This window comes from Trichomycterus rosablanca, chromosome 11 (genome assembly GCF_030014385.1).
Source record: "Trichomycterus rosablanca isolate fTriRos1 chromosome 11, fTriRos1.hap1, whole genome shotgun sequence".
Taxonomy (NCBI): domain Eukaryota; kingdom Metazoa; phylum Chordata; class Actinopteri; order Siluriformes; family Trichomycteridae; genus Trichomycterus; species Trichomycterus rosablanca.
In genome coordinates this window covers 38,300,871-38,328,321 of record NC_085998.1, presented here as the reverse complement: position 1 = coordinate 38,328,321, position 27,451 = coordinate 38,300,871, and the positions used below count along the sequence as shown (strand labels likewise).

Sequence of the window (27,451 nt, the reverse complement as noted above, 5' to 3'; positions counted from 1 at the left end):
CCACTGTGGTTTACAAGATGTAACGTAAAGCCTCCACAAGGAAGCGCCCGTATACAAGTTTATTTATTTATTTTTTAAGTGCCTGTTAAAATTCATCCATTTTGTTATTATTATTATTATTATTATTATTACTACTACTATTATTATTATTATTATTATTAATTACTATTATTATTATTTTATTATTATTATTACTATTATTATTATTATTATTACTATTATTATTATTATTACTACTATTATTTTTATATTATTATTATTACTATTATTATTATTATTATTATTATTATTATTATTATTATTATTATTATTATGGTTGTTTTATTTATTAATTTATTTATTGTCTGTGTTTTTTGTCCAACCCAGATCAATAATTATTCACTATTCACAATGTCCATTAATAAAAGAATGACCAGAACCTTATTTATATATATTTTTTTGGATGAATAACAATGCTGATGTCTGAATTAGAAGGCCTTATCACTCAATATTAAAGAAATATAAAAACATATAAAAATTTACTTAATTAAAAAAAACGGTGGCAATCTGGACCCACTGTGAGTTACAAGATGCCTCCACAAGGGAGCGTTCGTCTACAAGCTCATTTCACTATGCACAATGTCCATTAATAGAAGAATGACCAGAACCCCATTCATATTCCTTTAGGATGAATTAGAATACCGACCTTTATGCTTTGCTTTATCAATCAGTATTAACGTCTGAGATGTTCAGAAAACAAGCACAGCTCGGATCTGTGTATATAAATAATCTTTTCTGAATTTGATATTCAACAAGTAAACGTGGATGTGATGTTTAATATCAACACTGTACTTATTACTTTTTATACTTCACTTTCTGAGGGTTTGTTTATGTAAGAATATCACGTTAAAGTCGACGATACGATCAGAATATCTTTAGATTAGCCGTAAACCGTCTGATTTCCGATGCGACTATAGTTTGTTTAGTCTGCTGCTGAGGTTGCATCAGGTTCCGCTATACGCCGGCCGCCGTTCGGGTCCGGATTGCATCACGCGTTGCATAAATTTCTGAACGCACATCCAACCGACGCAGCAAAGAAACGCAAGATAGACGAACGAGCCACTTTCAATAAGCATCAAATATGATACTGGCACTGCACAACACGCACAGCTCGAGTAATCGACCCAATCCGGCGTCTTTTTGCTTCGCTTATTAATAATTTCAGTTTATTAACCTCGTCTTATTAAAATAAATTAACATTTCGATGCACAGCAGGCAGATGGAGCAGCCGGACACCAAACCGATCGGGTCCTCGTGACGCATCTAGCTGTCAACATGTGCAGACAATATGCAAACGGCACCGCCGATGCTAACGTGAGCTACGACGTGAGCCCTGTGGACGATGGAGAATTTACTGACAGTAGGGGCGGGTGTGCTGGAGCCTATCCCAGCTTTTCAATGGGTGCAAGGCACACAGTAACACCCTGGACGGGGCGCCAGTCCATCGCACAGACACACACACACACATTCACCTATAGGGCAATTCAGTGTCTCCAATTAACCTGACTGCATGTTTTTGGACTGTGGGAGGAAACCGGAGTGCCCGGAGGAAACCCACACAGACACGGGGAGAACATGTGAACTCCGCACAGGAAGGACCCGGACCGGACCGCCCCGCCTGGGGATCGAACCCAGGACCTTCTTGCTGTGAGGCGACAGTGCTACCCATGGGTCACCCCGATCGAGCGCAGTGCATCCTGGGAAAGAAAGACTCCAGCCTCTTTTGTTTACCACCACAATATTGTTGAAATCATACTGACTACACATGAATCTGTGTTTAATGTTATTTTACACAGAAATGATTAGAATTGCACCGATTTTGCATCATGCCTGAGTATGAAGGTAAAACTGCGTTTACCGCCTTATAATCTCCACGCTAACGTCGTCAGGAAGAGCTTTAATATACGGACGCGGCTTTATCGTTCATGATTAGCATTTAGGATCTACATTCAGATCGCTGGACTGGTTCTGCTCGAGGTGTTTACGCTCGTCTTACTAATATTAAAGAAGACTTGTTGCCTAACTCAGGAGCGTGTTTTACGTTTTAAAAGGACGGTAAAAGCTGGTAAAGCTTAATATGTTAACTGTGGACTAAATACAGCCAGTTATTGATTAAAAAATAAATATATTTTGCCTCCCTGTTCACAACAAAACAAACAGATCTGGAATTATCAGCTATCAGATTGATTGATAAATTAATTTGGCCACTTGTCAGACACTTTTATCAAAGTTTAGGTGTTAAGGGCCTCGCTTAAGGGCCCGAGATGACCAGATCTCTAACTACTAGGGCCACCACAGTCCCCACAAACCGTAATAACGTGTTAAACAAGCGCACACGGACGTTTACGATCAGCTCACGAACACCGAGGCGAAGTTTTCTCTCTAACAGACAGCCGAGAACAAACAACGGTAAACGAGCGCTCTCGCACTAAGAGCTTACGGAGCAATTATAACGCGGATCCATTTGCACGTTCTCTGCTAACTACCTCCCCTGCTAGCTATACGCCACGATTAAATTACACGCGGCTCGAGGGAACGCTCGATTTCCGCCGACTGTTCCGCGCACCGCCGTGGGATTCTTACTACCGGTGACATCTGACGGAAAAAGCAGCAATATTGACAAATTCCAAACACAAGCGGGTTCTTCGTTAATTGTTAGCAATCAAAAAAAAAAAAACACGAGTAGATGAAACGTTAGCGAGACTCAGAAGAACGCCTCCCTCCTGAGATATTTAGCATCGTGTTTTTTGAGGCGGCGTCTCCCTCGGTTCGCCGTTTCTCCCTCTGATCAGGAGTCCGTGACACCACACGCCGGGGATCGAGGAGCAAAGTGGCAGTCGCACCAGCTTCCTGTCAGCGGAATTCTTTCCTTTAGCAAAATTACACTCGTCCTAATAAGTTAATTTAAGTAAACTTCACAAGTCAAACTTTACTTTGATGGAGTCTGAAACTTTTATTCGCATTTGTTTCTATTCAACAGCGCAACCGCTTCCTGTTGAACCACTCCTCCACATCTCTGAGGCCTTCACAGTATTTGGTCAACAGAAGTTTCAGGTACAACAATGGATTATGCTAGTACCTCTTTTTTATCTTTGTGTATGTTCTGACACTTGTGGCATCTAAAGATTCCCTGTAGAGGATTCACCTCTCACAAAGGAGGCGGCCCTGGGTATGAGAAAGACGCTATCTAAATTGACATCACGTACATTCCAAAAAGCTGCTAAGTAACTCCACATTTCTGAGGCCTTCACAGTATTTGCTGAACGACAGGGTTATTTCAACAATGTTCACGTTAGTACTATTTTTGAATCTTTGTGTATGTTTTGACACTCGTGGCATCTATAGATATAAGCCAGTACTGCAGAGGTGGGCAATTCCATTTTGCAAGGGGCCACATGAGAAACTGGGACTGTTGTGGAGGGCCGGACTAACAGGCTGAACTTTAAAAAAGCAATAAATTGTACAGTTTTAATAAGCTCTTACTGTTAGGAATAGATGTTACAATCAGGTAAAAACATCAACATTACTTCACTATTTACTGAACTTTTACAAATACTAATGTAAAGAAAATGTGCAGGTTTTAAATGAACTTTACACAAAGTGCTACTGATATTTAGTTTGGAGTCTAATCACCTCATTTGCTGTTTTTCAGTCCCTTAAATATTTGGATATCACAAAGCTGCTCTGAACCGCTCCAGCACGAATGTAAATTGTATAATAATTAAAAATAAATAAATATATAAGTCCCATCAAAATAAAAACGATGCTATTGTATTGTAGGTATGATTTACCACAGGCGGTGATGACGCTTCTAGTGTGATGAGTGATCAGCAATTCAGGCTACAAGAGGCAAAAAACTCACTAAACGTGGGGTAAATGATCTGCCCCACATTAAGGAGACGTTACTGCACACAGACCAGGATTATCCGACTCGGCTTGGAACCGAAAAGTTGGATGCTGTTGCACCAAGGGCTAAAACCTCTCACAAAGGAAGGTTCCTGAACCGATTTTAAAGCTCTACAGTTCTGAGCATCTCTGAAAGATATAACGCTTCTTTAAAACTATATAAAAAAATCTGCTGGTCTCAGAAGCGTTTCTTTAATGGCTTCTACAAAGAGCGTTTAACACAACAATCAAAAAGCCCCCGATCAAAGAAGCCCTCAGGGTGCCGGACCAAAGCTTCTTTACTGAGAGCTCCGGCTGCAGGAGAAATAAATAAATAATAAATAAATAAATCCCGGATCTAACAAACCTCGCTGAACGGCCTGCCGAGGAGGAACGTTTAAATTATTGAGAAGAAACAAAATTATGTTGTTTTCTCTCCGTCAGAAGAAGATCCGGGGCATCTGGGTAAAAGAGAACTATTGAAAAAACTGTACAACAGAGAAACAATCGAGTGTTTTTAATTCTGATCTGACTGAGACCTTCAGAGACCAAGTTACGCTTTTATTTACTTTTCATTTTCTAAGCATCGCCATTAAATTAGATTATTATTTGCATTGAAAGCTGTATCTATAATTAATATAGGCTACAATATTGTATTTTGCTGTAAGAAAAAAAAAAAAATAATAATATTAATGAATAAAAATACTACTAATAATAAATTATAAAAATAAATATTAATATAGGAACAATGATAATAATAATAATAATAATAATAATAATAATAATAATAATAATACATTGTAAAAATAAATAAATAATATTAATAATAATAATAATAAATTATAAAATAATAATAATAATAATAGTAATTATTATTATTATTGTTTTTATTATTATTATTATTATTATAAATTATAAAATTAAAAAATAACAATAACAAATTATAAAATAATAAAAATAATAATAATAATAAAATAATAACAATAAATTATACTATTATTATTATAAATTACAAAATAACAATAATAATAATAATAATAATAATAACAATAATAATAATAATAATAATAATAATAACAATAACAATAATAATAATAATAATAATAATAATAATAATAACAATAACAATAATAATAATAATAATAATAATAATAATAATAATAATAATAAATGTATCTCAATTAGTAGTCCAACTCTTCTACAGTTTAAAATATTAATTCATTTACTGTCTGTTTTACCACTGCTTTATCCTGGTCAGGGTCGCAGTGGATCCAATTCACTGGGCAAAAGGTAGGAAACACACTCACAACACACACACCTGGGCAAACTTTAATAGTTTCAATTAACTGCATATCTTTGTACTATGGTAGGAAGCCCACACACACACAGGGAGAAAATGCAAACCCACACAGACACCTGGGAATCGAACCCAGGACCTTCTTACTGTGAGGCGACAGTGCTACCCACTGTCTTCTGCTCTTTTCTAAGTGGTCCGAGTCCCTAAACTTATTTACTCCTCCTAATACTGTTAGTGGTGACAACATCAATAATGTAGTGTGACCTAAGTGTATTAGTAGTGGATTACACATACACACACACACACACACACAGGCACACACACACACACACTACAACCTTGTTTTATACTCAGCAGGAAACTACAGGCCCGCGGAAGCTTTCCCGCCAGCGAGAGCGGCTGCATGGCTAATGCTCTCCGCCCGAATATCAAGCAGCCGTAATGAAGTCATTTATCGGCGAGAAGTCGGATCTCCCACGATCCTCCAGCCTTCATTAGTCTGTCTGTGCCCCGGTACCATCGCCTCCCGCCATCCCTGCAGAATTTCATCAGCTCTAATGCACCGTTTTTATTGTTTCATTCATTTTCTTGTTTCCTGCGGCCGATTTCCGACGTTCGGCGAGGACGCGAGGCAGCGCTTCAGAGAAAGTACACACAAATGGCACTTTTTGTAAATAACCTTTTTTATATACTCTTAAAAGTATTCGGACATCTAACCGTCATCGGCCAAAGGAGCATTCGTGAGGTTAGGCACCGATGTGTAACGAGAATGCCTGGCTCACAGTCGACATTCCAATTGAACCCAAATGTGATCGAAGAGGCTGCTGTTGGAATTCTAGACAGGACACTGGCTGATCAAACCAATAAAAATAAAAGTAGAGATAAAAGGATAGAAATGATTCCAACTCACCGTTGACCGTCAGCGAGACCTCTTTCTCTCCAGCCCCGACCCGAGGCACCACGGCGCGGCACACGTACTTCCCGGCGTCCTCCTGCCTCACCGACTTTAAAGTCAGGACGTTCTCGTTGCTCAGAACCTGCGGTTTAAAAGTCAGAGGTTATCGCAACAACAGAGAGTAACAACGTCCAGAGGTCACGGTCACGCTGAATATCAACCTCTGTTAGCCAAGCACTGCACGGCTCTTCAATTATTCAAATCCAATTCAGAAAACTAACACGGGAGTGTCGGAGACGCTGGGCACCAGCGAGGGGACTCGAGCAAAGTCCTGACACGTGTCAAAGCAAATAGACGTACTGGAATTATAGAAAACACTCAAGGTCTCTATAATAGAATAATAGAATGTGGACGTGCTGAAAAAGCTCAGGGGCCAAACCTGTACTGAGGGTTACATGAAGTGAAAATCGAAATGATTTTACCTATTAAACAATCAGGTACAGTTAGTAATGGAATATGAGGTAGAAACATAGTAATACGAGTACAGCCTTGCTTATAAAGTACATTTCTGCAATCATTTTCAATTGTTTGTTTATTTATTTATTTTTTATTCCAGTAGCCCTCCTTCTTGTAAACATTTGGGACTATATTCTAAGTCACAAAAGAATAGTCATTTAATAATAATTTAGCATGTATTCTACTCATATATCTCTGGAACTGCATTAAAGTGACGGAACACTCAGCATTAGTCAGGTGTTTCTAATAAAGCGTCCAGTTATCATGATTTATATTAATAACCCACTTATATGAAATACTGAGGATAGAAGAGACCAAAATAAAACAAACCCATTAGAAAAGACCAAATTAAAGCTGATTAATTGAGCATTGCTGTATTTTATTGAAGCTGAAGAGAAGAGTGGATGAGTGATTGATGTACGTTGAAGCATTGTCTAGTTCAGTGTCTTTTTACCCCACTGACCAGGGTTCCTGACTCGATGTGTTGCAGAATCATGGCTTATTTAAGTGTGTCCTCGATATATTATTAATGGGGGGTGGTTCTCATCTTTTACCCTCCAATGGAGTCTTAGTGAGGACAGCATGAAGTATGAATATGCAGTTTTGGTAATGTAAATATACTTAAATTACTTTACTATGTAAATCCTGCAAAGAAGCATATTTACCACTGTGTTACTTTAGCTTTCCTTTTAACAACACATTATTATTATTATTTCCATCAACCTCTTTATCCTGGATGTGTTGGTGCTGCCAGGAAACACTGGGGTCAGGGCAGAAACACACTGGACAGGGCATCAGTCTGATGGTGCTACTGAGATTCTGAGATTCAAACCCAGATCGAGTGACGGGCTACAGCAATATTTTTCTTTTATTTATTTATTTATTTTAAGTAGCTCCAAGGGAGGAAACCGGAGCACTCAGAGTAAACCCACACAGAAACAGGGAGAACCTGGACCGTTTCCTTTGGGAATCGAACCCAGGAGCTTCTTGCTGTCAGGCAACGGTGCTACCCACCCAGCCACCGTGCCTCCTCCTGTTATATATTATGATATACTGTATATTTGTCTGGACGTTTGTCGTACTGTCTAAGCAGTTGAGGATTTAGGGCCTTGCTCAAGGGCCCAACTGTGGCAACCTGGTAGTGGTGGGGCTTGAACCAGCGACCTTTCGGTATCTACTCCAGTTTACTAGTCCAGTATCTTAACCTCTAGGCTACAAGTGGTTTGTAGCGGATACAAACTGTACCTATCCAGCTATAATATATATATAATTAGAAATATGTGATTTAACCTCCAATTAAAGTGACATTTTTTAAAAATTAGGACGTCCTGCAGAAAATCTGGACTATTTTTAATTCTAAAGATGATTGTATAAGAAAAGAAAGCTCAATAAATGACTGTAGAGCAATAAATGAGGCTGGTGTAGACGTAAAGGATTCTTTAGTCATTGCAAATCAATATAATAGAGTAACTGATCAGTATGATAAACATTTTTTCTTTAATCCTAATGGAACTGGTCATTTTTGGAAGCAGGACCTGGTTTCTGAATGTAAAATCCATTATGAACGAGAAGAACCTACCACTCCAGATCCTCTCTTCATCCACACGATGGTGAGCGATGGGTTTCCCGTCCAGGCACAGTTGAAGACGGCGTCCGAGCCCAGGTCGACCTGCAGGGACTGCGGCTCGGCGGCCATCCGGGGTCCGACTGCGCAAAAAAACAAACATTCGGTCGGCGAAATGAAACCGAAATCCGTCCAGACGTGCGATCCATAACCCAAATATTCAATGAAATGTTCCTCAGCCGAGGCGGACGAGGGCCGAGTCGATTATTCCCCGTAAGCCGGTGATTAGAAGTCGGCTGCTGCTGCTGAGAATTATGTTCTGTTCTAACTTTGCGTAATGATTCGGTTTTTGAACGAGTGAGCCGTGCTCCGCTTTAATTAGTCGGTGACAGAAAGCGCGTAATTGAAATCGCATTCGCCGGGGGGGCTTCGGTGGAGGAGATGAAGAGAAGGAAAACAAACTGAACTCACAGTAGACGTCGACGTTGCGGCTGATGTTTGTGCTGCCGAGCGGGTTGGTGACCTCGCAGGAGACGGCGTCGGTGAAGAACGTGTGGTCCACCAGGACCTCGTAGGTGTCTCCGGATACTTCTTTGATCACGTGGCCTCCTTTAGCCCACCTGTAGTGAAGGACTAGTATTAGGACAACGGTAATCTATAACGGCGGCACGGTGGCTGGGGTGGTCCGGGTCCTTTCTGTGTAGAGTTTGCATGTTCTCCCCGTGTCTGTGTAGGTTTCCTCCAGGAGCTCCGGTTAATTGGAGACACTGAATTGCCCTGTAGGTGAATGGGTGTGCCCTGTGATAGACTGGCGCCCAGTCCAGTGTGTTACTGTGTGCCTTGCGCCCATTGAAAAGCTGGGATAGGATCCAGCACCCACCCACGACCCTAATTGGATAAGCGGTTAAGAAAGTGAGTGAGTGAGTGAGTGAGTACTGTAATCTATAAGCGTCCACTCCTGTATGATATTATGACCAGTTAGGTTAATGGTTTTACATTCACACCCATTACTCATGATATTTAATCCCAGCTCTCTCTCTCTCTTTATAAACATATATATATATATATATATATATATATATATATATATATATATATAGACACTTTCTAGTATCTCCAATTAATCTGACTGCATGTCTTTGGACTGTAGTAGGAAACCGGAGCTCCCAGAGGAAACCCACACAGACATGGGGAGAACATGCAAACTCCACACAGAGAGAGCCCTGGATGCATGGCTGGTAATCGAACCCAGGACCAGCTCTGCCACTGTCTTACCCGTCTGGTTTGCTTAACTTTACAAATAACCGACCAAGTGTGTTCATGTATTTATAGTTAAGCTCAAGCGAGATCAAGCAGGTTTACAGCATGTTAAAGCATTACAGGAAAACCACACAGAGGCTGGAACAGGGAGAACAGGGCTGGGAATCGAACCCAGGACCTTTATTATAATAAATCCCTAATAAACAAGGTGAAGATAACAAAGCCTGACTGAATAAATAAAAAAATAAAATAATAATAATAATATTTAAATAAATTAAATCCCAAAGTGGGAATCAGGCATCAATTCTGCGATGTTAGGCTATAACACCGACTGTACAGAGCACAAACGAGGCCGACGCGAACACATCGACATGTCTTCCCACGCAGGACGCTTCATCTGAGTCGGAATCCATCAAACCGCGCCATCACGTCTCCTCTCCCATCACGACGCCGCAACCGTTCCTAAAAAGTCACCGAGGCTGTCGGCAACCGAGGCACGATTCGTTCGCCGTGAGATCGAGCGCCCTGCGTGGCACTTCATGACAATTTCAAACCGCTCTGTGCCAGTAGCTGTACGAAAAAAAAAGGCAGCGCCAAAGTTCACTTTCGGAAATAAATAAATAAATAAATAAATAATTTGATCTAAGCTGTGCGGATGATCTTTTGCTCGCGAAACTGAGCCAAAATCTCACAAATGAGCATCATTAACTCCGACACCAGTGCTGCGCCTCATAAAGAGGCACTTAAAACTAAAATATTTAAAAAAAAATAAAAAATAAAGCGAGGAATTATAATTGCTCCGACTGCAAGTGCAGCTTCTGTGCGGGCGGGTAAGAACCCCGTCAGCTGAATGCACCGAGGAGCACCTGTGTTTCCAAAAATACACAAAGCAGGGCATTCGGGAGGCTCTTCTGATGAAACTCCTCCAGGAAAAGAGGCTCTATTATACATATAACCTGAAACTTTCTCTTTTTAATTAATTAGAACGAGTCAGCTGGTTTGTGACGACCCAAAATATTCTCTCCCCCTTCCAAGAGCCCTAAAAATGCAACCTGAGGCTTTCGTCCCCCCTATTTGGATCAGATCAAAAGCTCGCTATCATTTTATTAAGCTCCTAACGACGATGCGAGTCAAGGACCGCATACAAAGTCCTTAAAGTGGCTAAAAATCGAATCAAATTCACGACTCCAGAGCCGCCGCGATCAGGCGTATCTTCCGTCCCAGACGAGCGGCGCGAAGATCTTTTCTTCGATCTTCAAAACCCATTTCCTCGAGAGTGCAGCTCACAAAAGAATCATGTGATGATGTGATGATGACAAGCAGTATCAGCAGAACTTCAGATCTTCTCCAGCGGCTCAGAGGAGTCGTACATCACGCCCGCTCGCCCTTCTGACTGATCCGAAGGCAAAACACACTCGTAGCCACTGATGCGCCGCTGCTTTCACATCATCATCACGTGAGAATCTTCTTCCCCTTAAAGCTTCCTTGACCGTCCAAAAAAGGTGGATAGAGCTAAATCCGGACTATAAGCGTCTCTCAGTCACGACCGATTAATCCTCCTTCACCCTCACCGCTTATAACCACAATATAAAAGTGTGGAAACTTTTTGAAGATCTCGGGTATATTTAGCAGAGGATTTTATCATTCATACAATAGAATAGACATCCGACATAAATCGATATATGGTAGACAGAGGTAGATAGATAGATAATAGATAGATAGATAGATAGATAATAGATAGATAGATAGATAGATAGATAGATAGATAGATAGATGGTAGACAGATAGATAAATAGACAGACAGACAGACAGACAGACAGATAGGTAAATCGATAAATGGTAGGCAGAGATAGATAGATAGATAGATAGATAGATAGATAGATAGATAGATAGATAGATAGATAGATAGATAGATAGATAGATAGATGGTAGACAGATAGATAAATAGACAGACAGACAGACAGACAGATAGGTAAATCGATAAATGGTAGGCAGAGATAGATAGATAGATAGATAGATAGATAGATAGATAGATAGATAGATAGATAGATAGATAGATAGATAGATAAATCTATAGATGGTAGACAGATAGATAAATAGACAGACAGACAGACAGACAGACAGACAGACAGATAGGTAAATCGATAAATGGTAGGCATAGATAGATAGATAGATAGATAGATAGATAGATAGATAGATAGATAGATAGATAGACAGACAGACAGACAGATAGACAGACAGACAGACAGGCAGGTGGATATATAGATAGACAGACAGACAGACAGGTGGATAGACAGACACACAGACAGACAGATAGATAGACAGCCAAACAGGTGGATAGACAGACAGACAGATAGATAGACAGACAAACAGACAGATAGACAGACAGATAGATTATGCTCCATAAGTTGGTCCTGATAGTGACTCAGGGTAACACGATGTCCCGGCAAAGTGAAGAGATGTGGTACAGTGTAATCGCTTTTCGATCTACAACAACATGGCTGCATAGACAAAGAGTGCATGTGCTAGACTGGCTGGCCTGAAGTACAGATTTATCCCCTATTAAATATGTGCGGTGCATCATATGGAGGAAAGTCAGATGATGGCGGAAAGTCATATAAAGTATTTCAACACTTCGTGGACGTGTTACTTCTGGCTCTGTGGTTAATGGAGGTGATTTTACTGCAACTTCAAAGCACACGTACACTTCTGAACCTCTTCAGCTCTCAGAACCCCGAACACACCCCCGATTCTCGGATCCTGACGGGCTGCTTTATTATGGGCTAATGCAGTGTGCATGCCAGTTCCAGTGGCACTGGTACAGTCACCAGAGATCTGCAGTCATAAAAAATGAGCATTGTGTGTGTGTGTGTGTGTGTGTGTGTGTGTGAAACCCTCGCCTGGCAGAATGCACTGAACTGGGAAGGGAAGCCTCTTCATTAGCCACCTCTGAGACTTCACCACAGAGAGGCACAACAAAATCCTGGCAAACAGTGCAAACGAACAGAAACTTCCTCAGAATAATTGCTGCAGCCGCGAGAGAGTCTGAGAGCTGTGACTTTGTTTCTGAAGTAAGTAAGTCAGCGCTCGCCGGCCTGCTAAAGTTGGTGGTGATTATATTTACGTTAGGAAGGAGTTTGTTTGTGTCTAACTGGGCGTATAGGCACCGTGCTTAAGTGTGTACGCATATTACACACATAATACACACTTATAGGGTCTGTAAACTCAGTGAGCTCAGTAGAGAGGATTCTAATAAGACATGGAAATCATAAGGCAGATTATTTAGACGCTCTACTTACATTTCACAGTTAGTCTCATGCCACAACCCGCGATAGCACGCCAGCTAACGTCTCCCTCCGTGTACCGAAAACGCTTTAACTGTCCCTGTCGTGTAATTACACCTTTATACAGATTATACAGATTAAACATCAACGAGAATTTATTTACATTTGATAAGAACTCCGTTGGTTGCTCCGCTTCAGTCCGACATATTTGTAGTTTTTTTGTGATAAGAGTCGTGCCGCACTGAATGCTGGGATTGCCTTCAGCGCTGAGGAGGCGTCGAACGCTCCCTCGTTATTCAATCAGATCATCATTCTGTATGTCTATTTGTCTACTTGTCTGTCTGTCTGTCCATCTTCTGTCTGCCTGCCTGCCTGCCTGCCTGCCTGCCTGCCTGCCTGCCTGCCTGCCTGCCTGCCTGCCTGCCTGCCTGCCTGCCTGCCTGCCTGCCTGCCTGCCTGCCTGCCTGCCTGCCTGCCTGCCTGCCTGCCTGCCTGCCTGCCTGCCTGCCTGCCTGCCTGCCTGCCTGCCTGCCTGCCTGCCTGCCTGCCTGCCTGCCTGCCTGCCTGCCTGCCTGCCTGCCTGCCTGCCTGCCTGCCTGCCTATCTATCTATCTATCTATCTATCTATCTATCTATCTATCTATCTATCTATCTATCTATCTATGGCTGTTGTAACCTAGAGGTTAAGGTACTGAACTAGTAAGCAGAAGGTCACTGGTTCAAACCCCACCACTGTCAGGTTGCCATTTTTGGGCCTTTAAGCAAGGCCCTTAACCCTCAGTTGCTTAGACTGTAAGTCGCTTTGGATAAAAGCGTCTGTGAAATGCCGAAAATGTAAATATCTATCTTCTGTTTGTCTGTCTGTCTGTCTGTCTATCATCTGCCTCTCTATCTATCTATCTATCTATCTATCTATCTATCTATCTATCTATCTATCTATCTATCTATCTATCTATCTATCTATCTATTGGTCTGCTTGTCTGTCTGTCTGTCTGTCTATCCATCTTCTGTCTATCTGTCTATATTAAGCACAGGTAGCCTGCAATCACTTTTGAATGTGTTAAGCATTGAACATGGATTTTAAGTTGGTTTGACACTTTGCGTTCATACAGTATTGATTTATTACACCTGTTAGCACTTGCTGTGTCTGGAACACATGAATTTAAGAATGACTTCTGCTGCCTCTTATTTCATCATCTCCAGCTCCTGTGTGGAGTCGGTGTGGTGCTCATGGGTAAAACACTCAAATAAATAAATAAATAAATAAATAAAATAAGAATCTAATCTTTTATTTGGTGCACCTGTAAAAAAGAGCTTCTGCCAGCTTTGTGAGGAAGTGAGAACAAATGATGTGAGTGGATAAGAAAACCCAGATCTCCCATCTCTCTGATGGAGCCGCTTTGTTCGCCCTCCTGCGAGGATGTTCTACACCATGACGCAGCATCAGGTTTGCCACCGGAGATTCCTTCGTTTCTTTCGTTCCCCGGCTGCTTTCAGAGCCCACGGAGACGCTCGCGTTCACAACATCGCTGTAGTTCTCATGGTGGTAAGGCTGAAAGACCTGTGAGATCTTCCACCAGCCACATCAGGTGTAGAAAATTCATCACAGGCGTCCAAGTTTGGAACTAAAGTTTATGAAAGGCACAAATACGAGGTCTGTATAGAAAACCCTACCGAATTCCTTCAGTGAAGGACCTCACACATGCTCTCTTCGATAAACAGACACGTATCCCCACAGACAGACTCCAAAATCTTTTGGAAAGCATTCCCATAGTGTGTAGGCTTTACTTATTTGTGCTGCAGCTTTAGTTAAGGGACTTGAATGTCACCAGAGATTAGAATGTTCTTTATCTATAAATGTGGATTATCACATTTATATCTGCATACATACACTCCCGATTTAGTCATTTCCAGTTCCCGATTGTGAATCAGACCCCCAATCTGATTGAGGAAAACCAGATCTCTACGTTTGACTCGTGTCCAATCTGCATCCGCTTCTTATCACCTGCCAGTGTCGAATACAGCGGCAGCGGGACGAGACCCCATCCGACCCTCCCTCCCTCAATCACATCCGATTGTGTTTGGGTGAATGCCCGACCAAGTCTGAGGCTTTGCTGCTATTTGAATGTCCAAATGCCCTAATAAACACACTTTTATATACTTATCTGTATCACTCAGTGGTCAGTTTCATATGACCACAAGACTCTCATCTGGAGGGCTTTTACTCCGTCTGTGTGGTCAGACATTGAAAGTAATGGACATTTGAACAGAAGAAAAATCCATACTAAGCCCCATGCCATACCATGGAACACGTGTTTTTTACAAGTGCTTGTAAAGTAGCCTCATTACCAAATCCACAGATCCATCTACTGTGTACGTGGAGTAATTGGCCACCAAGGTGTTTTTTATGTATATAATTCCTAACTTTGGTTATAAACGACTCCCAACAGTCCGCAATCCTGTCCAATAATAAAATGAACCAACACAGGACCGCTAGAACCACCTAACTCAGGTGGTAGATTACATATTATTAATGCTTACCCCAAAAAAACGAGGTACACCACAATGGTAGAGCCCGTTAGCATCCGCTTAACATCCTCCTCGGTCACCCCAGCACCCTGCTTGTCCTCTTTGGTAGGCAGACATCAGTAAGTGGTGCCTGATAAACCTCCACCGAGGGTAGAGAAGAGTTTTGGGATCGTACCTGTACTGAGTGACCGCCGGGTTGGCTTTAGCAGAGCAGTGGAACTTGACCGGGTTTCCTTCCAGAACTGGTTGAGGCTCGACAGTGAGGTTAACCAGTGGCAGGTCTGCAAAAGAAATGTAAAATACATATTATATATGTATTTATATAATAATAATAATAATAATAATAATAATAATAATAATAATAAAAGTAATAGTAATAATTAATAATAATAATAACAATAATAATAATAATTGATAATAATAATTAATAATAATAATAATAATAATAATTGTAATAATAATAATAGTAACAATAATAATAATAATAATAATAATAATAATGTTTGATAAATGATGTAGATTATAAATGTCATTTAAATGTCTATCTACTATCTATCTATCTATCTATCTATCTATCTATCTATCTATCTATCTATCTATCCATCCATCCATCCATCCATCCATCCATCCATCCATCCATCCATCCATCCATCCATCCATCCATCCATCCATCCATCTTCAACCGGTCAGCTGAGGTCGGAATTGCCCCAGTCGTCGTCCCTCCCACTATAAAGCGACAACCAATTATCCATGTAGGTGCCCAATATCGGAGCAGAGATTCAAACTCGAGGGATCAAAATCTCAGCACTGGTGAAACAGCATGGGACCCAGGGGTTTACTGGAGTCTTATTAGCTGGTAAACATATACTTATATAGAACAAAAATAACAATAGAGGAGAATTGTACAATCCAGCTGCTTTAAAACCACTGGTAAGAAGAAACAAAAAGCAAAGAACCCTGATTGTTATGCAGGTCAGACACTCGAAAACAGGGAGCGCACGAGTCGGGCGGGAACACGTCAGCATTTCCGAATTTACATGACAGCAAGAGAACGAGGATGTGAGGAGGGAGGGAACGACGATAGAAATAGATTTCTGGATCTGGATCACGCTTTTTTCGGCTGGCCGGCTTTCTGTCCCGATCCGCGTGTCCGATCGTATAAAATGTGCTGGCCGTGCTCTCAATCAGCACTAATGAGAAGCGGGCAGAGGAGGAACAGTGGGCATGGCCTGCCAGGGTTCAGCTGGTCGCGCGGCGTGTTTGGAGTGTATTTTTACACCCTGAAGGGACGCAGCTGGACTGTGTGGACTCAGCTGTCGCCGTCCCTGTGGGGACGCGTTCCGGTGGCATCGTGAACGCCCCCCGTCTGTCAGCGCGGGAACCGCGGCCAGCCACACGCGCGCGGTCGGACACCTGCGCCAGGTCGCTGCCTGCCAACACGGGCGGGGTGGAATGCAAATTTCTGCACCCTTGAGACATAGTGCGGCACCAAACAAGCAGGTCGATCCACACGGCGGGCGGCATAATCACCATACGGTTACCTGTGTAACGTTAGCGCTGGTTAATTGGGCAACCTGGAGTGTGGGCACCGAGATTGAGCTCAGAGATAGACGTGGATGGCAAGATATGTTTACCCAGCTAGCCTTAACGGTTAAACCTGTTCCAATTAGCATTCGGTGGCACTTATATCGTTGCCTCATGGTTTCATGTGCCAATCAACATTTCAAATCACGTGGCATTTAGATGGACGTTCTTTTGCCACTCGTACCTCCACCATGCTGGCCGAGGAGAGCTCAGACTATCACACACCCACCTTGGACATGCATTTTTCATGATGTGGCACCAGCCAGCAGAGGTCACAATTGCACAGCAACAATTGAGGCTCAGACAATTGTGCTTGTTCGGGTGCTCGGCCTGCTTGATAGCAACATCTGGGATTTGAACTTAAGAGCTTAAGGTCTCAATTGTGGTTCAGACAGATCTGCTGGACTCATAAAACCACAGCAGAGGAAATAAAGGTCATCAGTTACCTAGATTATAAGTAAAGGGTCAGTAGGAAAGAGTCCTTGACCAGAGCTTTAAGAATGGGCAGCGATTTCAAATAAATAAATAAATAAATAATAAGAGTTTGTCACTTTGATGTATAAATTCATGAGATCTCTGTTGTGAGACCCGAGAAGAAACGATCCATCAATATGCATCAGCGCTAATTCCTCCCCTTCATCCAGAGGAACACACGAGGGTTTGAAACCCGCTCATCAGCACAGATTCTACAACAACAGGGGAGCGCAAGAGCAGCAAGCCGGAAATAAAGAATTAATAAAAAATGAGTGGAAGACAGGGGCGCGCAGACAGCTTTTTGATTGAAAGTTCAAAGCGGAGAGCAGATGGCGTTTCGGAACAATCGGGCCAGATCCTTACAGAGAGGAAGTGGCAACCCGAGCGGTTCTGTCCTTTCTCTTAAAGCTCGATGGCTGCCGTCGCTGGGTCACCACGACAGGCCGATTCTCATGAGGGGTGAAGCTGAGGGGAACTGGACTCGAAAACAAAAAGATGCAAATGTGGCCCGAAAAGAAAACGTATATGGACCTGTTTCTATAGTCCGGGAGTAAAACAGGACAGGAAATTATATAGAATAGAATAGAATAGAATAGAATAGAATACAATAGAATAGAATAGAATAGAATATAGAATATAGAATAGAATAGAAAATAATAGAATAGAAAATAATAGAATAGAATATAATAGAGGATAGGATTGAATGGGATAGGATGGGATTGGACATGATAGGATCAGATAGAATAGGTAGGATATAGAATATAAGATATGGTATAGAATATAGGATAGGATATAGAATATAGGCTATAGAATAAAATAGAAGATAGGTCAGGATAAGATAGGATATAGGGTATGGAATATAGGATAGGATAGAATATAGGCTATGGGATATAGGATAGGGTATATATTACAGTATAGGATATAGAATAAAATAGGATATAGGGTATAGAATATAGGATAGGGTTTAGGATATAGATTGTAGGACAGGATATAGGGTATAGAATATAGGATATAGGGTATAGACTATAGGATTGGATATATGATAGGATAGAATGTAGTATAGGATATAGAGTATAGAACATAGGATAGGGTATAGATTATAGTATAATATATATAATAAGATAGGGTATAGAATACAAAATGGGGTATAGATTATAGTATAGGATAAGATAGGATATAGGGTATAGATTATAGTTTAGGATATAGGATAGGATATGGGTATAAAACATATAATAGGGTATAGAATATAGTATAAGATACAGGATAAGATAGGATATAGGGTATAGATTATAGTATAGTATTGGATAGGATATAGGGTATAGAATATAGGATAGGGTATAGATTATAATATAGGATATAGGATAAGATACAATATAGAGTATGGGGTATAGACTATAAGATTGGATATATGATAGGATAGAATATAGAATATAAGGTATAGAATATATGATAGGGTATAGATTACAGTATAAGATATAGGATAATATAGAATACATGGTTTAGAATATAAGATAGGGCATATATTGTAATATAGGATATAGGGTATGGGGTATAGACTATAAGATTGGATATAAGATAGGAGAGAATACAGAATATAGCGCCACCTAGGAATGTTACAGAATCACTCTTTACTAAAAGTATTATTAATTTAAATGGATTTATGTTTATGCCGTTTGTGCAGTGCTACAGTAACTCAGTCAGTGAGAACATTGTGATACTTGATCTCCACGTTCCGCTGCACCCACACGGATCAGCGTTCAGATTTCCATTTACCGCGCGGCGTGTGGAGAAACCTCTTACGCTGCGGCGGATCGTTTGCTTACCCAGAAAATTTCCTAGTCAGATGAATATATTTGATTACCGCCGGCTCAGAATCCGCTCGGAGGGTTTACGGTGAGAGGAAACGCAGGTTTGCATCTAATCACCGCGCATTTCAACGCTAATGAAAGTCAATAAGCTGCTAAAACGCATCGGATCTGACACGCCGGGCTGTAAAGCCATGCTGTAGGTAACGTCTGGGCGGATCTCGATCGGCCCGGGAGGGGATGCGTCTCTGAGGTAACGGAGAAATCCAAAAAGCCTTTATTTCCTTTTGTTGTCAATTGAATATCATCGAACAGAAGTCCAATTAGTGGCCGTCGAGACCTACTGTGGGATTCAAAATTTAAGTTTTTGTTTAACCTTTTTCATCCGTGTTTACTAGTTAATCTGCACCATGAGGCGTCCTAGCAATCATACGGCAATTCAGTTAGCAATCGGTAGCTGTGCTATGTGTATGTATCTGGACACCTTTTAATGTGTGTTTGGCTCTCCATAGCTTGTTTTTAAAGACAACTCTAGTGTGTCATCTACAGGCCACTCTTGGATCTACTAAAAAAAGTAAGACGTTGATTTTTGAATACATGGGCACAAATTCCCATGGTACAAGGAATACCAGCTTTCCCAATAAACTGGCATCCATAACAGCTGAACAGGGGCTTGGTCACCTCCATATGAATAGGATGTCAACTAATGTCATGGTAAAGTGTTAACGTCCCTGCCTTTTGCCCAACATCAGATCCCGACCCCTTTTAAATATGTAGGCAAATTCCCATGATGCACCCAATAGCTTGGCATCCATAATGGCTCAATGGAGACTTGGCCACCTCCATACAAACAGGATGTCCAGTAAGGTATAGGATACAATATAAGATAGGATAATGATAAATGATATAGAATATAGAATAGGGTATACGGTATGGAACATAGGATATAAAATATAAGATTTAGAATATAGGATATGATGAAGGGTATGGAATATAGGATAGGGTAGATCATATTGGATTGGATATAGAAAATAGAATAGGACATATGGTATAGAATAAAGGATAGGATATAGGGTATAGAATATAGGATAGGATATAGGAAATAAAATATAGGATAGGGTATAGAATAAAGGATATGATGAAGGGTATGAAATATAGGATAGGGTAGAGAATATGGGATTGGATATAGAATATAGGATAGGATATAGGGTATAGGATTGGGTATATAGTATATGATATAGAATATAAGATAGAATATAGGGTATAGAGTTTAGGATAGGGTATAGATTATAGAATATGATATAGGAGAGAATATAGGGTATATATAATAGTATAGGATATAGGATAGAATATAGGGTATATATTATAGTATAGGATATAGGATAGAATATAGGGTATAGATTATAGTATAGGATATAGGATAGAATATAGGGTATAGATTATAGTATAGGATATAGGATAGAATATAGGGTATAGAGTTTAGGATAGGGTATAGATTATAGTATGGGATATAGGATAGAATATAGGGTATAAATTATAAAATAGGATATAGGATAGAATATAGGGTATAGAGTTTAGGATAGGGTATAGATTATAGTATAGGATATAGGATAGAATATAGGGTATAGATTATAAAATAGGATATATGATAGAATATAGGGTATAGATTATAGTATAGGATATAGGATAGAATATAGGGTATAGATTATAGTATAGGATATAGGATAAAATATAGAGTATAGATTATAGTATATAATATAAGATAGAATATAGGGTATAGAGTTTAGGATAGGGTATAGATTATAGTATAGGATATAGGATAGAATATAGGGTATAGATTATAAAATAGGATATAGGATAGAATATAGGGTATAGATTGTAGTATAAAATATAGGATATAATATAGGTATGGAATATAGGATAGGGTATAGATTATAGTATAGGATATAATTTAGGGTATAGAATATATATGCTAAAGAGTCCACGTCCCTGTATCCGTGTACCCTGACCCACCGAGAGCAGATCACTCTCCCCACCTCATCGGCCTCCTGCTGTGGTGTGAGTGGATTTTGTCGGGCTGAATAAATAAAGCGTCCAGTGTTAAATGCTCCGGGGAGCTTCGTACACAGGCTGCAAGACTCACTTTAAACTAGGACAAGGCCCCTGGCTACCCTCGTCTCTCCTGCGCCCCTGTGCCCGTCTGCCTCTGTCTCTCGCCTTTTCTCTCTTTTCATTTTTTGAGGCCTTTGTCTAACCTTTGGAATCTCCGGTGAAACGACGGGCAAAAAGCAAAGCTGTCTTTCACCTGGGATTAGCCATCGACCGCGCCGTGTCTCCCTCGTCTGGGGTAACGTCAGGGTTCTGCGCTGTGGCTGGAACAGCAGCCGGGCACAGTGGACTATAACATTCTATATATTCTATATATTTTACCCCCCATCACAGGTAATACGTCAAATACTGCATGTTTACCACCTTTTTGTTTACTACGGTGTTACTATTATCATCTTTCATATTAATGACGAGTTATGGGGGGGGGCAATATTTGAATATGCCTCAAATTCCCCCTCTTCAATATAATGATGTTCTTTGTAATTTTGTCCAACCCCCTCCCCCGCTGGAATAACTGCACTATTTAGCTTTGAGTGCCCCCTTGTGGCCTGTTAGATGCCCCAGTGATGCCCCACGATCACTATACTACTACAGGGTGTTTAAAACATCAAACTCAAGCACAGCCAAAAAAAAATAATGAATAAATTTAAAAAATAATAAACAATAAATAAATATAAAATAAATAAAATAAATTAATTAAAGAAAATTTAAAATAATAATAATTATAAAATATACAATATTCAATGTAGATATAAAAAATATACAATAACAAATAAAATAAATTATACAATAAAAAAATTTTTTTTAATATGATAATTATAATAATTTAATAATAATAATAATAATAACAATAATAATAATAATAATAATTTGCCACGCACAAAACCAAGGAAATTAAGTGACCATATATTTCTGAAAGCTTATCGTCCTCTCTGGATATCTGCCCTCAGTTTACCGTATAAAACACACACTGCTGTTCCGCTCTTCCTCAGAGAACAGAATTTCGTTTTAATAAAATTAGAAAACAAAGCAGACATCCAGCATGGTTCAATTGCAGCAGGTTCGATTTCTCACATGGACTAATTAAAGCACGGACGGTGGAGTGAGGTGGACAGCAGCGTGATTCACATCTCAATGCCCACTGAGCACAACAATAATGTATACAAAGAGAAAGAGAGCAATACTGAGTGTGAAGAGAAGATGTTAGTACCTGCTGGCTTACATCTGTTGTTTTTATATTCAAGGAGAACCTTATTATTATTATTATTATTATTATTATTATTATTAATAATTTATTTATTTGATTATTATTATTATTGTTGTTGTTGTTTTGTTGTTGTTGTTTTTATTATTATTATATTTAATGTATTTATTTATTTGATTATTATTATTATTTATTAATTTATTTGATTATTATTATTATTATTATTTATTAATTTATTTGATTATTATTATTATTATTGTTTTGTTGTTGTTGTTTTTATTATTATTATTACTATATTTAATTAATTTATTTGATTATTATTATTATTATTATTATAATTGACGGCATCATGAATGCCAAAAGTACCAACAGGTTTAAATTCATCACGCCAGTCCTTCAGGAAAGCGTCTGATTGGGAATGGTTTGATTGTTAAGCATGATAACGATCCCACACACACGGCTAATGCAGTGGAATCATATTTGGAGATAAAAGCAGCTCATAAAACACTGATAGTCACGGACTGACCTCTACAGAGTCCAGACCTGAGTGTTATAGAGGCATTAATAAAACAGACGATCATTTCAGTCTGTTTAAAAGAGTTTAAGATGTGCTTGATGCCAAGGGAAATCAGACTAAATACTGACTTTGTCTAAAAAAATGTGGGTTTTTAATTCTGTGGACGTATTTCCTTTATATTTCCTGTAGTTTGTATCTTAATACAGAGACTAAAAATAATAAATACAGATAGTTTTAGCACTGTATTATGTACATGCACACATATTTGTGTGTACACACCGATTTGAACAGGCACCAAACACTCGGTTCATCCAGCCTCCAGCGTGTCCATTTATTTCTGCCTTTTCAGACCGTATTTAAAATAAAAGTGAATTTATCCACACCGGAATTCATTTCTAAGCACTTGGGTCCTCATGTGCTGCTTTTCTAACTCAGAGCTTCGGGCGAATCCTTTTAAAAAAATTCATTTAATTAGTGTAATGAATCCCGACAGATTCTGCGAGTACTTTGTGTTATTGCACGGTCACGTTCGAGCGTTTGCATTTTACATAAGTGCATCCGCCAAATGCCAAAATCTAAATGAATATTACGTCCATCTATGGCAGCTTTAAATGATGTGGGTTTTTTGTTAAGCAGAAGTGGCGTGTTGGAGTTTCGGGGTTCGGTACACGATTCTTTATCTTTTTTCGTCCATTAGGGGGCGCCACAGCAGATCGTCCTAAACATCCTCCTCTGACATGCACATAAACCTCTTTAATGTCCTCATCTTCTCACCATTTAACCCTTTCAGACCCGAATTATGCTCCAGTAAAGAAAAATAATAATAATAAATGAATGTTGTACATCATATCGGCTGGGCTGAGCTGCCACATGAAAAATGATTGGCCTGTTGTTCAGATAGAGGTGGGATTAAGCCGGATAGGGACTCTCTCATATTTAATGCAATTACGACCTCTGCTGGCTGATTGATGGCACCTGCACAGAGACGAGGAAAGAGTGCTGTCAGGGTGTGTGTCTCCGTACACAACGCTGAGCTGCACTGCACTCGTCAAAGTGTAGGTGATGAGATGCATTCGGCTGCTGCCCACGTGTCGGAGGGGGCGTGGGTTAGCTTCGTTCTCCTCAATCAGAGCGGGGATCGGCATTGGTGGAGAGAAAGCATGACGCAATCGGGCAATTGGACGCTCTAAAAAGGGGGAAAATGCATAAAAACTAAATATAAAAAATAAATAAATAAAATAAAAATAATAAATGAATGTTGTTTTCTGTCTGTTATGCATTTAAATAAAATTTTTTTTTTACTGTTGTTTTTCAAAATGTCCAATGCAGTGGACAGTGGGTCTTTCAGTTGTAAATTAGTGCTATAAAAATGATTATTATGATTTATTTATTTATTTTAACCTTTTTGGATCATAAACCTGGACTTTAAACTAAAAGTTCTATGTATGTGATTTGCTATCATCAATAAAAAAAGCAAACTATTATGTTGACTAGTTAACCAAACAGAATTAACTAACTGGTCACTAATTTAGTGACTGTTTTTGGAAACAGCATTTTAAAAGAACTTCAAAAGTTAAAAACATTGGTGCCCGGGTGGCACAGCGGGAAATTTTGCTAGCGCACCAGTGCAGAGATTCTGAACTCCTCGGTTCGTTGCCGACGGTCGGCTGGGCGCCATCTAGCGAGCATAATTGGCAGATTGGCGGATAGAGGCACCTGTGCAGAGTGCATAGGTGGAAAAAGCAGATACTTTTATCCAAAGTGACTTACAGTAGTGTCAGTATACTGTCTAAACAATTGAGGGTTAAGGGCCTTGCTCAAGGGTCCAACAGTGGCAACCTGGCAGTGGTGGGGCTTGAACCAGTGACCCTGTGATTACTAGCCCAGTACCTTAACCACTAAGCTACAACTGCTTTGTTTTTTTTTTTGTATTACACACAAAGAGACACCATGATCAAAAATAACTCACACACAGACACACACAACTGCATGGGAGGAAACCGGAACACCTGGAGGAAACCCATACAGACACAAGAAAAACATGCAAACTGCACACAGAAAGGACCCAGACTGCTCCACCTGGGAATCAAACCCGAGCCACCGTTCCGTCCTTATTTAGTTACTTATTTTTTTTATTTTTCCCTCAAAAGGCAACTGGAACCTCTGGATCAGGCTCTGTTCAGGTTCCTCCAGTAGATTTGGCCACGTTCCTGCCTCCGTGTGCTGTGTGTCCATTTACAGTAAAATAATCTGTTGGTTTCAACCAGCTTTAGAAAGAAACAAGGAAATTAAAGCTAGCGAGAGTGAAGTGGAGTTGGTCTGTACTCACGCTGGATATCGATTGTGATGCTGGTCTCTTTGCCGTTGGGAACAGCTTTGTTTGAGGCTCGGCAGATGATCTTCTGTCCGGATTCGATGTTGGACGGTGAAATGTACAGGTTGCTGACCGTATTCTCCCTCCGTCCGTCCCGAAGAAGCGTCTAAAAAAAAAAACATACGAGATATAAGTGGCGGTTGAAGACCATTTTACCGCGGAACTTATCAAAGCTCCTCCAATGAGATTAACTGTTTGATACAAGGTAGTAAAAGCGACTCAGGCTGTTCTTACCGTGACTTACTGTAGTAAAACAGCGAGTGAGGAATGTGATTAGTGGAGGAACTTATGAGCAGTAATAATGAAGAGAAGTTTAGTGCTCCTGTCTCCTTTATGTGCCACGCCCCACTTGCTGAAGCTAACACCCCTCATTATGACTGGTCCGCGCTGCTAATGACCCACAGCTGCACCTCGTTTAAGGGGCAGTTGGGAACCAGTCTTTGGAGACTGTTTTGGAATTTGATTCGACTTTGTTTGGTTTGACTCTGTCGGTTCGGTTCGGTTCGCTTTGTCAGTTTAATCCTAGCTCCTGTTCGTTTGGTTTGGTTTGTGTTATGAGGGGAGAGGTAGGACCCAAAGATGCAGAGAACAAATTATATTTCAAATTATAATTTTTATTTAACAATAAATAATAGTAAACAAAAGACAACACAAAAGGGAGAAAATAACGGGAACGGGGTGGGGAACCCCGAACGAAGCTGCTGGCGCCGCAGATAACTGAAAGAGAAAAAACACACACAAGGAAAGGGGGAAGCGCGGGGCACGAACCCGGATCGCTCAGGGGCGAGGTGTTCGCTAGCCTTGTTGCGCTGTAGCAGGGCCAGAGTCGAATAAAGCCGATGCGCTTGTAAATGGCGCCGCGGAAGAAACACCTCGAAATTAAAACCCGGGTAACGAAAATGAAATAAAAACAAAACGGCTTGTAAAAGCCCACTCTGGCCGTGTCACCAGCACGATCTGGCTGGAAAGGAGCCGGAGTAAAATTGTTGGCGTTGGGACCAAAAAGGGCGGATTCGAACCGAGGCTGACGGGAACGGAAAAACAGTGCCTTAACCCGCTCAGCCAACCCGGCTGACACAAACTCGCTGACCTTCTGGCTCAAGAGCTTCTGTGGAATGGCGATTAGCTTAGCTTTAGCCTAATGCTAGCATTGCTAGCTATGGCTGGCTTGAAACGCCAAAAGAAACAGCAGCTCGAGGGCTGCACAAAATCGCACCGGCTGTCCCTAACGAAGAGAACCAAAACCCTAGCTTACCTCGGCCTTGCGACCTACACACCCTAACGCTCTAGTAGCGCCAGGGGTAACCTAAGTCCCTGCTAAGGAGCCGGTGTTGTGCCACCATGCCAAAGAAAAGGAAAGAAACAAAAAGGTGCGACGCCCCCTTAAATAGGGGGATCGCAGGTGCAGGTCATTCGCCCCTAACGAGCTGGCCTACTATTTGAGGCCAAACTCTATGTTGTTCTGTAAAGCCTGCGACGTCAGGAACCAGTGGTGGGTTCTACTGACGCCGCAGACACCTTACAGTTTGATTATGTTTCTCCTGTCTGTCTACTCCTGTCCGTTTGCCCGTTTGTTTGTTCCTGTTAGATTAGCCCCTGTTTGTCTGTTAGCCCCCGTCTGTTAACTACTGTCCGTTTGTTACTATTTATGCCTCGTTTTGTCCTGCTTCTGTTTGTCTTAGTCTAGTTCTAGTGTCGTTTAGTCTGTCTGTGTGTGTTAGTTCAGCAGTTAGCATTTAGCATTTTTAGCTTAGGTTTTAAGGTCATGTTAATGTTAATGTTTAGATTAGCTTTAGCATTGTTAGCTTAACATGTAGCATAGGTCTTGTGCTAGATTGTCTTGTCGTGTTTAAACCTGTCTTGTACCCCCCCGTTTTGTTTCTTTTGTTATTGTTAAATATCTTTTGTTATACATCTCTGCGTGTGTGTCTGCCCTCTCTCGTCTCGTCATAGCCCTAATTTGTTACAGTAACACAAGTTTAAAAGTGAAACAGGGAGGAGAATCCAGATAAACACAGATACACGTGGAGCTGTAACACTGGATCTGACGCTTATTCCACACTGATGCAGATTCGTCTCATATTCACACTTTGATGACGTTTTTACCGCATCGCT

At 40.5% G+C, this 27,451-nt stretch overlaps 1 protein-coding gene across 3 annotated transcripts in view; it reads right to left on the bottom strand.

Annotated features, from left to right (window-relative positions):
* kirrel3b (kirre like nephrin family adhesion molecule 3b) overlaps nucleotides 1–27,451 on the bottom strand; it is a 226,076-nt gene that overhangs the window by 17,663 nt on the left and 180,962 nt on the right. For all 3 annotated transcript variants that reach the window (XM_063004908.1, XM_063004909.1, XM_063004910.1), the window contains exons 5-9: nucleotides 25,292–25,442; nucleotides 15,445–15,550; nucleotides 8,668–8,816; nucleotides 8,212–8,339; nucleotides 6,132–6,258 (exon numbers count right to left, since the gene is read on the bottom strand). In XM_063004908.1, coding sequence (XP_062860978.1) covers nucleotides 6,132–6,258; nucleotides 8,212–8,339; nucleotides 8,668–8,816; nucleotides 15,445–15,550; nucleotides 25,292–25,442 — 661 coding nt within the window. The remainder of the gene's footprint in view (nucleotides 1–6,131; nucleotides 6,259–8,211; nucleotides 8,340–8,667; nucleotides 8,817–15,444; nucleotides 15,551–25,291; nucleotides 25,443–27,451) is intronic.